We start from the raw sequence: 14,827 nt of genomic DNA on the forward strand, positions 1-14,827 counted from the left end.
CTTGGTTTTGTTCTCTGATGCAACCAGTGATGGGCTACCAAAATTTTTACTACCACACTGTGGGCGTGGCTTATGCGTTTTGTTTCAACATCTTTCAGTGCAAATTGGGGGCTCTGGGGTGGAGCACAGTCGGCCTCCTCCGGGTCACATCGACTAAGCAATGCAGGTTGGCGGGGCCGAGGGGCAGGGCCTTCTCTGTGGCTGCCCCAGCTCTATAGAACCAACTCCTCCCCGATGTCTGTATTGCTCCCACCCTACTGGCCTTCTGTAAGACTATGAAGACCTGGCTTTGCCCGCAGGCCTGGGGGCTGTGAATTGACGTTTATCATGGCCAAATTGTGTTGAATAGTATGCAGGTGTGTTGATTGGAGAGTTGATTTGTGGGGTTTTTAACCGGGGTTTTATAGTTTTAAACTTTTATATTTGAGTTCTTTTTTATTGTACAGTGGTACCTCTACTTAAGAACGCCTGTACTTACGAAATTTCTAGATAAGAACCGGGTGTTCAAGATTTTTTTGCCTCTTCTCAAGGACCATTTTCCACTTACAAACCCGAGCCTCCGAAACTGTAACCGGAAAAGGCAGGGAGAAGCCTGGGAAGAAACAGGGCCGGAAAAGGTGGGGAGAAGCCTCTGTGGGGCCTATCTAGGAATCTCCTGGGAGGAAACAGGGCCAGAAACGGTGGGGAGAAGCCTCTGTGGGGCCTCTCTAGGAATCTCCTGGGAGGAAACATGGCCAGAAAAGGCAGGGAGAAGCCTCCGTGGGGCCTCTCTAGGAATCTCCTGGGAGGAAACAGGGCCTCCACCCTCCCTGTGGTTTCCCCAATCGCCCGCATTATTTGCTTTTACATTGATTCCTATGGGAAAAATTGCTTCCTCTTACAAACTTTTCTACTTAAGAACCTGGTCACGGAACGAATTAAATTCGTAAGTAGAGGCACCACTGTATTTGTATCTTTTTATGTTATTTTAAGCCACCCTGAGTCCTTGGGGATTGAGCAGCATAGAAGTCGAATAGAATGAATGAATGATGAATGAATGAATGATACTCTTCAGTATTATTATGGAAGCCAGATTCACTCAAAAACCATGTTAACAACTGCAGAGCTTCATTTTTAACAACCTTGGCAAGAAAGGTCATTAAGTGGGGCAAAGCTCACTTAATGGCTGTCTTGCTTAGCAACATGTGGGGCTTCACTGTGATCGTATACTGATTACTTGCAAACGTCAATGGCATTGAAATTCCCTAGCTTCACATAATTAAGGAATCAGAATCGGGATAGAGCCGGAAGGGACCTTGGAGATCTGCTAGTCCAGCCCCCTAAAGCAGGGGACTTTAGACCATTTCAGACAAGTGATTATCCAGTCTCTGCTGCAGTGCTGCAGCAACCACAACTTCTCATGTCCCACCTACTCCTTGTTTTCTCTATACCAGGGGTCCCCAAACCTGGCAATTTCAAGACTTGTGGACTACAACTTCCAGAATTCCTCAGCCAGCATAGCTGACCGCTGACTTAGATGACCCTTCTGGCCTCTTCCAACTCTATCATTCATGGCCAGCGGGGGAATTCTGGGAGTTGAAGTCCAGAAGTTTTAAAGTGGACAAGGTTGGAAACCCCTGACTTAGATGACCCTTCTGGCCTCTTCCAACTCTATCATTCATGTCTGGCTGAGGAATTCTGGGAGTTGAAGTCCCCAAGTCTTAAAGTGGACAAGATTGGAGGCCCCTGACTTAGATGACCCTTCTGGCCTCTTCCAACTCTATCATTCATGGCCCACTGAGGAACTCTGGGAGTTGAAGTCCCCAAGTCTTAAAGTGGCCAAGGTTGCTCTAGAACCAGCCCTACCCAACTCCTGCATTCTGAACTCAATAGAAAATATTTTAATTTATTTTTTTTAAAAAAAGGTACAGGTGTGGTGGAGAGCAGCTTGGGGTGTCCTTCACAAGAGGAGAGCCTCCCTCACGAGCGCTTTCTTGGCTGGGGTCAGCCTGGCCGGGAAGACAATGTCGAAGTACATGAAGAGGTCTCCCTTGCAGGTGGGTTCTTGGGGAAGGGGCATCCCCTCTCCGGGGACCACTTTGAAGTACTTGGGGCTGCAAAAGGAAGCAGGAGAGGCAGGTCAGAGCCTGAACATGTACAAATCGCCTCAACTTACGACCGTCTGTTTAATGACCGGTTGAATTTGGGTCATTCTTTGTCAAATGGACCAATTTTCAGAATCTTCCCCTCTCGACCACCTTCAATTTCAACAAAACTTTGCACATGGATTCCTTGTGGTATAAAACCGAGGTGTGCAAAATTTTAGATCTCATTATTATTATTATCATATTATTATATAGAAACACAGAAGATTGACGGCAGAAAAAGACCTCATGGTCCATCTAGTCTGCCCTTATACAATTTCCTGTATTTTATCTTACAATGGATATATGTTTATCCCAGGCATGTTTACATTCAGTGACTGTGGATTTACCAACCATGTCTGTGTTGTGGTTAGCTCTGCCCCAAGGAATGTGCAGGTGGATGTGGGGGAGACATCCACATGCCGCAGGCCTGTTTTGCTCCCAGTAGAATCTGCCAACGAAGCCTCCTCTGACCAAGGAAGCGTGAGTGACAGGGAAGAGGGGAGTTTGGCAGACAGCCCAGGAGGAGATCAATCATCTGTATCATCCCTGGATTCTGAACAAGAATTAATGACACATCCACGCATGCGTAGAGTGATGCATAGGAGACAACAACTGAAGGATTATTACAAGAGAAAATGAGGCCACCTGTGGTTGGGTGGTGCTGCTGTAATTAGTGCTACAGATAAAAGTGCAGCCTGGTGTTTTAGCCTCATGGCAGTTTATCTGATTCATTATTTCGTCAAGATTGTGGTTTTTGCTGTTCAGGATTGTGTGTGTGGACTCTCTGGACTTTAGAATTGGACTCAATTTCCCAGTTATTGGGTGAGCAATTGGACGGCATTTCACCTGTGCCTTGTGTGTACCAGAAAATCCCTTTGACATTTGAAAAGGGAGCTGTTTCTGTTTTTCTGTTTATAAAAACTTTTGGGTTTTCCTTTTATCGTGTGGTGTGTGTCTTTCTGGACTAATTACCCTGTAATTACGGGCGGTTGAAACACGCCGGCAGAACAGTCTGCTGGAAGTTTGTTCCAAGCATCTATTACTCTTTAAGTAAAATAATATTTTCTCACATTGCTTTTGATCTTTTCTTCTTTTTTTTATAATAAGGGTTTTTTAGTTGTTTTTATTAATTGGATTGTTCATGTTGTTTTACCACTGTTGTTAGCCGCCCCGAGTCTGCGGAGAGGGGCGGCATACAAATCCAATAAATAATAATAATAAATAATAATAATAATCTTTCCTCCAACTAGCCTCAGATGGTGCCCCCTTGTTCTTGGGTTCACTTTCCTATTAAAAACACTTCCCTCCTGAATATATATTATATTATTATATTTATAATAAAATAATACTAACAATTAGGCCTAAAATTTTGCACACTACTGTTTTATACCATAAGGAATATGGCAACCACACCGCAACAATTGGGGATTATTGCTCTGGTCAACGAAGGGCAATTGGAGCACAGGATCAAACCACCAGCTTTTGAAAGATGGTTGAGCGATGATGAAGACTTTTGCTGCCCAACCATCTCGCCTAAGTTGGTGGTCTGAATGCAGCTGGGGAGGTGTTACCTGTCGGCTTCCCAGCCCCTCCATTTCCTCCCGGAACTGCACTTACTGGACAATATCATTGATGGGGATGTTCAACAGCCTCTCGTCCAGTGTCCTGACGTCCACAGTGCAGCCAATCAGGGCCTGGGGGAGCAAAGGACACAGAGTGGCTGAAATGTGGTAGCAATAGTGCAGCAATAGCACTTAGACTTATACACCGCTTCTTAGTGCTTTTACATCCCCCTCTAAGCGGTTTACAGAATCAGCCTCTTGCCCCCAACAATCTGGGTCCTCATTTGACCCACCTCGGAAGGACGGAAGGCTGAGTCCACCTTTGAGTCGGTGGTGAGATTTGAACTGCTTAACCACAGCCAGCAGTTAGCTGAAGGAGCATGCAGGGCTGCACTCTAACCACTGCGCCACCCCTGGCTCATAGAAAGAAAGGAGGAAGGAAGAAAAAAAGAAAGGGAGGGAGGAAGGAAGGAAGGAAGGAAAGAGAAAGAAAGAAAGAAAGAAAAAGAGAAAGAAAGAAAAAAAGAGAAAGGAAGGAAAGAGAAAGAAAGAAAGAAAGGAAATAAAGAAAGAAGAAGCAAAGGAATGAAAAGGAAATGGAAGGAAGTAAGGAAAAGGATGGAAAGGAAAGAAGGGAGAGAAAGAAATAAAAGAAAGAGGGAGCGAGGGGAGGAAGGAAAGAGAAATGGCAATAGCATTTAGACTTATCTACTGTTTCCTAGTACTTTTCCAGCCCCCTCTAAGCGGTTTACAGATTCAGCCTCTTGCCCCCAACAATCTGGGTCCTCATTTGACCCCCCTTGGAAGGACAGAAGGCTGAGTCAACCTGGAGCCAGTGGTGAGATTTGAACTGCTGAACTACAGCTACCAGTTAGCTCAAGTAGCCTGCACTCTAACCACTGTGCCACCCTGGTTAAACACTCTGCCTGTGTGCCATTGTATGTTGCGTGTGACTGTCAATGACAGCAACCTTGTTTTTATTGCTTAGTTTTAATTTATCAAAAGGGGTTTGATGAAATATAATAATGGCATAATAATAAGTAATGAATTTAAATGTTTGTATTTGTTTTTTAAACTGATATATATAATTTTTATACTGATAAAATTAGGTATAAGGGTTTTAGTCTTAGGGAAGAAGGCACTACGGTTTTGATATTAAGATTATAAGATGTGAAAGATATTGATTTTACCAGTAGTTTAAGGAATATTAATGATGGACCTAATTAGACACTAATGGAGATTTATCTACATGACGAAATTAGATAGAATGGAATAAGGGGTGTGTGATGATAGCTGAAATTAAATAAACGGGATTTAAGAATGTATAATTTGATTAAATAAGATTTACTAATCCAAAACTATTTTATTGTAACAAAACAGAAGGTATATTGTTTATTGTATTTTATGATGTGGAGGGGGGGGGGGAGAAATTACTTTGAAAAAAAAATGACAGCAACCTTTCGTATCCCCTGCCTGAGTCTTGCTGTTTACCTTTCCCAGAGGAATGCTGGCTACGTAGATCAGATTATCATCTTCTCTTTTAAACCTGGCATGGAGCTTCTCCTTCACAATGAAGATGATGTCTGCAGGGATGATGTTGGGGCCCTGAAATGAAAGACCAAAAGGGGTCTAAATAGAAATCCAATGAATGAATGAATGAATGAATGAATGAATGAATAAGAGCCAGCCGTTTGCAGAGGCAGCCAAAAAAAGCCAACACAATCCTTAACACAGGGATACAATTAAGATCAAGGGAGATACTAATACCACTCTATAAAGTCTTAGTTAGACCCCCACCTAGAGCAGTGTTTCCCAACCTTAGCAACTTGAAGATATTTGGAGCATTCACAACTTCTGGTGGCAAGTTGTTCCACTGGTTAATGGTTCTGTTAGGAATTTTCTCCTTAGGTTGCTTCTCTCCTTGATTAGTTTCCACCTGTTGCTTCTTTGTCCTGCATTCAGGGACTCTGGAGGATAGTTTGACTCCCTCGTCTTCTTGGGGGAAGCAACTAGAAGACCTCCAAAGTCCTACTAACTCCATTGTTCTGTCTAAAGTGAAGCTGGCATCCGATAAAAAAGATTCTGGGGTAGAATTAACCAGAGAAGGTTCCAAAGGAAACATCAGCCCCACCTGTCCTGGCCTAACCTCACCTGGTCTCCTTCCTCTTTGAAAGTGATCTTAGTTCCAGGCTTCCAACCAGGTTGAACGTCGATCGTTAAGATCTTGTCTTTAATGGTGGACGCGTGGCCATCTTCGTTCATCACCTGAGGGTTTGGAAAGAGATGGGGGAATTGTTCTGTCCCAGCGACAAGCTCCCCCAAGAAATGGGTCCACAAACACATGGATTTGACAAGATTTAAGCAAGTAATTCTAATATTTTAGGATTTAGGGAGGTTTGGATTTAGAAGTCCAACAACAAAGCAAGAAATGGGTCTGTTTGGTGCCAGCTGCTAATTAGAGTCCCCAGTTCATAATTCATCATTGAAATACTAATATCCCAAGAGAGAAATCCGAGCGGACATCTGGAACGTAAGGAAAGTTGACTGAAGTGTCACATGGTTCAACTTTAAAGAGCTTAAGGGCATGGCTAATTGTTCTTAAGATCTATTCAGGCAGAGACCTCCTCTTGCTTAGCCACTCGTGCCTTCTGGCAACCCTGCGTACCCTGGCATCAAGAAGAAGTCCCTTCCAACTCTAATAATAATCTAATCTAATCCTTCACTTAGCGACAAAGCCACGCAAGGTAGGATGACCATAGAGGCAGTCCTCGACTTATGACCACAATCAAGCCCAGCGTTTCTGTGGCTAAGTGGATTTTGCCGCCTTTTACAACCTTTCTGGCCACAGTCGTAAAGTGAATCACTGCAGTTGTTAGTAACATGGTCGTTAAGCAAATCTGCCTTCCCACCTTGCTTGTCAGAAGGTCGCAAAAGGGTTGGTCAGATGACCTCCAGAACCCCACGACCATCAGTGTAAATATGAATCGGTCGCCAACGGTCTGAATTTTGATCACGTGACCCAGCGGATGCTTGCAAAGGTTGCGATGGCGTGAAAAACCATCACGACTCTTTTCAGCAGCATCGTAACTTTGAAGGGCCACTCAACGAACAATGTTGTAAGTCGACTACCCATAGTGGCGTGGTGATCAGCTTAACGACCGGCCCAACTTATGACTGTAATTCTGGGCTCAATGAAATTAGTGGTTAGTTCAGGATTACCTATATAAGCCTGTCATCCGGATAGACGACAACCCTAAGCTTGGTGTTGTCATAATTGTGCTACCAACACAACGGAGCTGGGGTCAAGATGGGCAAAGCATAACCGGGGTCAAAAACATCAAGATGGCGGCTGCGAAAACGCCACCCATTTTAACTCCGCTCCTTCTCTCTTTTTTAATATGTTTCATCATAAAACTATACATATATCACAACACATGCATCTTCAATGAATAATAGCATACTTACAGAGTCTCACATAAAATAATAAAAAATCCTAAATCTCAATTATTCAATCTACCTAAAGCGGAAAAGCTTTGTCTAATTTTAACTTAAGAAACAATAGTCTAAGCAGTTATAAAATAAATAGATAGATAGATAGATAGATAGATAGATAGATAGATAGATAGATAGATAGATAGATAGATTTATATGCCAATTTATATAGAAACATAGAAGTCTGACGGCAGAAAAAGACCTCATGGTCTATCTAGTCTGCCCTTATACTATTTTCTGTGTTTTATCTTAGGATGGATATATGTTTATCCCAGGCGTGTTTAAATTCAGTTACTGTGGATTTACCAACCACGTCTACTGGAAGTTTGTTCCAAGGATCTACTACTCTTTCAGTGAAATAATATTTCCTCATGTTGCTTTTGATCTTTCCCCCAACTAACTTCAGATTGTGTCCCCTTGTTCTTGTGTTCACTTTCCTATTAAAAACACTTCCCTCCTGAACCTTATTTAACCCTTTAACATATTTAAATGTTTCGATCTTGTCCTCCCTTTTCCTTCTGTCCTCCAGACTATACAGATGGAGTTCATGAAGTCTTTCCTGATACTTTTTATGCTTAAGACCTTCCACCATTCTTGTAGCCCGTCTTTGGACCCGTTCAATCTTATCAATCTTTTTTTGTCTCCAGAACTGGACACAGTATTATTCCCAATGGGGTCTCACCAGCGCTCTATATAAGGGGATCACAATCTCCCTCTTCCTGCTTGTTATACCTCTAGTTATGCAGCCAAGCATCCTACTTGCTTTCCCTACTGCCCGACCACACTGCTCACCCATTTTGAGACTGTCAGAAATCACTGCCCCTAAATCCTTCTCTTCTGAGGTTTTTGCCAACACAGAACTGCCAATACAATACTCAGATTGAGGATTCCTTTTCCCCAAGTGCATTATTTTACATTTGGAAACATTCAACTGCAGTTTCCATTGCTTTGACCATTTATCAATTTATATGCCAAGTTTTCTTCATTTTTCAGTTCTAGTACTCTATTTTTTTAAATTCTTCAATTCCATGTCAAATCTTTTTTTAATTTAATTTCAAAAACATGTGTTGCATATTTAACTAACGCTGCGTCCTTTTCTCTTTCTGTCATCCAGGTTCTGTCAGTTCTATTTCTCATTAATTACTCTTACATTAAATTTACCTTACATTAACTATTTTATTTATTATTTTTATTCTCAACCCATTCATAAATTTTCCCCCAACTCTCTCTCTCCCCCCGCCCCTCCAGGTCAGGTTTGACACCAAATCGGGTCCCCAAACTGCCACGGTTCAGCTGCCCACCCCCAGAACGTCAGGAAAATCCGCTATCGCGCTCCGGCTGCACCCCCCACTCTGCCCCCCTTCTAAAACAGCCCTCAGCCCCCAACCGCCTTCGGCCTTAACATCTCCCTTCCTTACCCTCCGTGAGATCTTGATTTTCTTGGTGCACCCGAAAAACAGGTCTTCAAGGGACAGGTAGAGGTCCCTCTCGATGGGGGGGTCCTGCTTCTTCACTCCACGGCCCCGGAGACCCCCGAAAGCCATGTTGACCTCGGCCCCTTCACTGGTGTAGAATTCTGTACCATTGAGAGGAGAGGTTGGCACCAGTTACGTTCCAGTAGCTGAAGTAGCCATTTTCAGATGGATGGATTTCAATTCCCAGAATTCCCCAGGAATTGGCTGAGGAATCCTGGGAGTTGAAAAACGTAACTACGTTGGGTTTGGCAATATATAAACAAGCTAACCATGAATGCTTGTATGTATTGAAGCACTACAGCTTCAAGAGGTAATGTTGGAGATGGCCACAAGAGGGAGCCAGAAGCATGATTCTTTCTTTCTGTCTCTGTTATTTCTCTGTTTGGTATTGCTGATTGCTATAAATAATAATAATAATAATAATAATAATAATAATAATAATAATAATAATAATTCATTAGATTTGTATGCCTTCCCTCTCCGAAGACTCCATTCTTATAAGATTCTTATAGTAAGAACTGTGTGTTCGATGATTGTTTATGTATTTGTAAGCTGTACAAGTTAGGCTTGTAGTATTGTATTGTATTGAAAATGATTGACTGATTTGACTGTGTATGATTGGACTGTTTCCAGATTGCCCTCAGATTTATATGCTGAATTGCAAATCATTCGACAGGTAAACAGGTGAGCTGTGTTGGAACCTACCTGAGAAAGGGTTGTCTCCTCCGAAGAATTCCCGGAAGACTTTCTCAGGGTTTCCATGGAAGACGTACCCTTCTGTCCAGGGAGTGTCGATACCAAATTCCAGGGGGATTCCTCCCTTCAGACCCTCCTCGGCAAACTTATCGTACACGGCTTTCTTCACCGCTAAAGGGATCAAGAGGGAAAACGTTTTAGTTGGGCATAGCAATAGCCCTTGACTTATACTGTATACCCCTTAGCAGAGCTTTCCAGACCTCTCTAAGCTATTTACAGAGTCAGCATATATTGCCCCCAATATCCTTATTTGACAGGGAGGGAGGGAGGGAGGAACGAACGAACGAAGGGCAATAACCCTTAGACTTATATACCACTTTTTAATGCTTTCCAGTCCCCCTCCCCTCTAAACTGTTTACAAGAGTCAACCTGTTGCCATCAACAATGTGGGTTCTCATTTTACAGAAGGAAGGAAGGAAGGAAGGAAGGAAGGAAGGAAGGAAGGAAGGAAGGAAGGAAGGAAGGAAGGAAGGAAGGAAGGAAGGAAAGAAGGAAAGAAGGAAAGGAAAGAAGGAAAGAAGGAAAGAAGGAAAGAAGGAAAGAAGGAAAGAAGGAAGGGCAATAACCCTTACACTTATATACCACTTCTCAATGCTTTCCAGCCCTCCCTAAGCTGTTTACAAGAGTCAACCTCTTGCCTCACCTACAAAAATATATGGATGAAATTGAATAGGCCCAAAGATGGGCTAAAAAAGGGTGGAAGGTCTTAAGCATAAAACCTATCAGGAAAGACTTCATGAATTCAATCTGTATAGCCTGGAGGACAGAAGGGAAAGGGGGGACATGATCGAAACATTTAAATATGTCAAAGGGTTAAATAAGGTTCAGGAGGGAAGTGTTTTTTAATAGGAAAGTGAACACAAGAACAAGGGGGCACAATCTGAGGTTAGTTGGCGGTAAGATCAGAAGCAACGGGAGAAAATATTATTTTACTGAAAGAGTAGTAGATGCTTGGAACAAACTTCCAGCAGATGTGGTTGGTAAATCCACAGGAACTGAATTTAAACACGCCTGGGATAAAGATAGATCCATCCTAAGGTAAAATACAGGAAATAGTACATGGGCCGACTAGATGGATGAGGAAGTTTTTTTCTGCCGTCAATCTTCAATGTTTTATGTTTCTAGATGGGGGCGAGGCCAGTCAGCAGTGGTCTTTACCGGTTCTCCGTACTACTCAAAATTTCCACTACTAATTTTCCAGAACCTGCTGAAACCCACCTCTGCTTTGAGGAACAGAAAGGGACGATGCCTAGGGACCAGTCCATAAGAGACAGCTTAGCCCACAGATGTAAAACGGAGGGAGTAAATAACTTCAGATTTAGAGGAAGACTCCCTGGATTTTGCAGCGAAGTGGATTCTTCCACACCGCATCTCTGTGTGGTCTCTTTTCCTCTACTTACGATCGCTCAGGACATCGTAGGCTTCGGCCAGCTGCTTGAATTTCCCGGGAGCCCATGGCTCTTTGTTCTTTAACGGATGGTACTTCAGGGCTAGCTTCCGATATCTGCAAATGGCACAAGAGAGAAGCTTGGACATTTTATTCCAGGAATACCAAAACACCCAACACTGGATTCACACAACCAGCGTGGACAAGGGTTTTTTTAAGATGAGTTGGGGCCTCATCTTTATTTGTTCCTGCTTTTTTTGCATCTTTGCAAGTTTGGGGGTGGTTCACGGTGGTTCATGGTGCCAAGCCTTGTGCCATCCCCTAAAGTGGTTTGTCTCCATCTCGGCATTTTTTTTGGGGGGGGGGGGGGATAATTTTTTTAATTGTTTTTTACTTCATACACTTTAATACAATGCCAAATATCTTCTAATTCCAGTACAATAAAATGCAGTATTTTGTTAGTAACTCTTGTATAATCCCAGGGAAAAAAATTCATAATACAAAATTATGGCAAATTTGAAAACGGGTGGATTTTGACTCCCAGAATCCCCCAGCCAGCCATGCTTTAAAGACAAGGGATTTTGGGGAATTGAAGTCTGCATCTCTTCAAGTAGCCAGGATGGAGGAGTAGTGCCCTAGGAGCAGAAAGTCTTCAAACGGGGCAATTTTTAAGAAGGTGGACTTCAACTCCCAGAATCCCCTACCCAGCCATGCTTTCAAAACAGGGAATTCTGGGAGCTGAAGTCTACGTCTCTTCAAGTTGCCAGGATGAGGAAGCACTGCCTAGGAGCAGGGTGTTTCCAAACGTGGCCGTTTTTTAAGATAGGTGGGCTTCAATTCCCAGAATCCCCCAGCTAGCCATGCTTTTAAAACAGGGAATTCTGGGAGTTGAAGTTCTCCAGTCTTCAAAGTTGCCAGATTTGGAGATTCCCTGCAAAGTAGCAGATTCCAACCGCAGCAATTCTCTTTAAGGAGGGATTTGCAAAAAAAAAAAAAAAAACCCTGGCAAAGCAGTCTAGAAAGCCCATCTTTCACGACCAAGGGCCCACAAAGCCCATGTTGCTCGACGAAGAGAGGCTGGGCAATTGCAGTCCCGCGCCTCCAGCCCACCCAGGCCTTTCCCGGCTCTCTCACGCCTTCTTGATGTCCGCATCCCTGACGTTGCGGTTCAGCTCCAACACCAAGTAGTAATCCTGGCCCATCGTGGCCTTGCTTTTTTGCCCAGGCTTCTCCCGTTGCTATGGCTACCGCCGCCACCGGTATCGGCGCCCGCCCGGGGTATGACGGGAGTTGTAGTCGTCGCGATTTCCCTGGGCAAATCTTTCTTGGCTGCTCTGTAATGGAACCTGTCCCCCAGGTGCCTCTGTTTGTAGGGGAGGGGTGGCTCCCTTGGGAAGGACGGTTGGCACATTTTCCGGGGGGGGGGGCAGGAGGAAAAAACTGGGTTGCAAAAACATATTTTTGCAAACGGTGGGGAAAGTATACATTGGATGGGTGGATGGAGATAGACAGACAGACAGAATTAATGAACTCCATCTGTCTAGTCTGGAGGACAGAAGGAAAAAGGGGGACATGATCGAAACATTTAAATATGTTAAAGGGTTAAATAAGGTTCAGGAAGGAAGTGTTTTTAATAGGAAAGTGAACCCAAGAACAAGGGGACACAATCAGAAGTTAGTTGGGGGAAAGATCAAAAGCAACATGAGAAAATTTTATTTACTGAAAGAGTAGTAGATGCTTAGAACAAACTTCCAGCAGACGTGGTAGATAAATCCACAGGGACTGAATTTAAACATGCCTGGGATAAACATAGATCCATTGTAAGATAAAATACAGAAAATAGTATAAGGGCAGACTAGATGGATCATGAGGTCTTTTTCTGCAGTCAGTCTTCTAGGTTTCTATAGATAGATAGATAGTTAGATAGTTAGATAGATAGATAGATAGATAGATAGATAGATAGATAGATAGATAGATAGATAAATAGAGATAACAACAACAATAATAATAGATAGGTAGGTAGGTAGATATTGATATATTATTTATTATTATTATTTATTAGATTTGTATGCCGCCCCTCTCCAGAGACTCAGAGCCGCTTACAACAATACATAGTACAAATCTAATGGTTAAAAAAGGAGAGTTTAAAACCCTTATTATAAAAAACAGTCATGCATCCCAAACAAACCATACATAAAATGAAAGGGCCTGGGGGAATCAATTTCCCCATGCCTGATGGCAGAGGTGGGTTTTAGGAGTTTGCGAAAGGCAAGGAGGGTGGAGGGAATGTACTTAAATTTTCCCCTTGCACATAAACCCTCCCTAATCTGATTTTGCAGTGTGTTAAGCTCTTTTACAAGGTGTGGATAAGTTCACAAGCCCCTAAAAAGGGCCGTGCGTAAGTGCACCAGAATGCCTTCCATCCCCTCCTAATGTTTCTTTTTTACTAGTATCATGTACACTGCTCAAAAAAATAAAAATAAAGGGAACCCTTAAACAACACAATATAACTCCAAGTAAATCCAACTTCTGTAAAATCAAACTGTCCACTTAGGAAGCAACACTGATTGACAATCAATTTCACCTGCTGTTGGGAGCATTAAACTTTGTACAGAACAAAGTATTCAATGGGAATATTTCATTCATTCAGAACTAGGATGGGTTATTTGAGTAGAAACATAGAAACATCAAAGATTGACGGCAGAAAAAAACCTCCTGGTCCATCTAGTCTGCTCTTATTTTATTTATTTATTTATTTATTTATTAGATTTGTATGCCGCCCCTGTCCGTAGACTCCTTATACTATTTTGTGTATTTTATCTTAGGATGGATCTATGTTTATCTCAGGCATGTTTAAATTCAGTTACTGTGGATTTACCAACCACGTCTGCTGGAAGTTTGTTCCAAGGATCTACTACTCTTTCAGTCAAATAATATTTTCTCAAAAATAAAGTGTTCCCTTTATTTTTTTTGAGCAGTATATATAAATATTATTATATCTCTGTATACCACCAATAGGTCCTTGACAAAACAAATAAATGAATACAGTAAACTAATAAAAATTAAAAACAACTGTGACTCTCACAGATCTGGGAAGGGGGAAGTATGGCTAATAATGCAATTTTCCATTCATTTTTCAGGTTTGGGGGGTTGCCGAGTGTTGAAAACAACCCCCTCAAAGTTAAATAAAAGTGTTTGCAAATGGGGGGTTAGGAAGGACGCTACAGCCTTGTCTGGTCTAATCGCAGCTTTTATGGTTTTTAATGTTGACTTTTAAGCCAAGACGTGAGCAACTCTTTGCAAAAAAAAATAAATCTATTTTTATGATCACTTTGGACGCTTCTGCCTGGCTGCAAAATGCTCTTTAGCGGCCAATCTCTTTGTTTACCCTTCCCCTATTTTTTTTTACCCTGCAGAGACTCAAAAGTGGCTGATCTTGGCTTGGAGGTCTAAAGATAGACTAGGAAAACATAATTATAGCAATGTCCTTTATCAAATATATCAGCGGCTAAAGTCCGGGAAGTGTTTTCCTGGAAAGCTTCCCATGCATTTAGCTGTAGACGTAGTGCTCAACAACATCAATCAATCAATCAATCAGAATAGAGCTGGAAGGGACCTTGGAGGTCATCTAGTCTAAACCCCCCCCCCCCCCCCGATCAAGCATTAGACCCTACATCAGTGGTTCTCAACCTTTCTAATGCCGTGATCCCTTAATACAGTTCCTCATATTGTGGTGACCCCCAGCCATAAGTCTAGCGCCAATTCTCCCAACAGAGCTTGAAACTGATTGGCAGGAAGATCAAAGAGACACCCCCACTGTAAACACCTGATTGTAAGATTGTAAAAATATGTTCCAAGGTGCCAGAATAGGAGCTTTAGTTCCTAACACCATGGGAATTTTGTCTTTTCCCAAAGTCTTAGATGACCCCTGTGAAACAGTCATTCGACCCCCAAAGTCTGCATTGGTTGCCGATCAATTTCCGGTCACAATTCAAAGTCTTGGTTATGACCTATAAAGCCCTTCATGGC

At 42.6% G+C, this 14,827-nt stretch overlaps 1 protein-coding gene across 1 annotated transcript; it reads right to left on the reverse strand.

Annotated features, from left to right (window-relative positions):
• Nucleotides 1–1,865: 1,865 nt before the first annotated feature.
• Nucleotides 1,866–12,069, reverse strand: DNAJB13 (DnaJ heat shock protein family (Hsp40) member B13). Its single transcript, XM_070751609.1, has 8 exons — nucleotides 11,933–12,069; nucleotides 10,812–10,915; nucleotides 9,361–9,522; nucleotides 8,599–8,756; nucleotides 5,840–5,953; nucleotides 5,180–5,293; nucleotides 3,744–3,820; nucleotides 1,866–2,093 (listed from the first exon to the last, which is right to left on the reverse strand). Exons 1-8 carry the CDS (start codon nucleotides 11,998–12,000, stop codon nucleotides 1,940–1,942), a joined length of 951 nt encoding a protein of 316 aa, XP_070607710.1. The 5' UTR covers nucleotides 12,001–12,069; the 3' UTR covers nucleotides 1,866–1,939.
• Between the last annotated feature and the right edge of the window lie 2,758 nt (nucleotides 12,070–14,827).

The sequence above is a fragment of the Erythrolamprus reginae genome, chromosome 4 (assembly GCF_031021105.1).
Source record: "Erythrolamprus reginae isolate rEryReg1 chromosome 4, rEryReg1.hap1, whole genome shotgun sequence".
NCBI classification, from domain to species: Eukaryota; Metazoa; Chordata; class Lepidosauria; order Squamata; family Dipsadidae; genus Erythrolamprus; species Erythrolamprus reginae.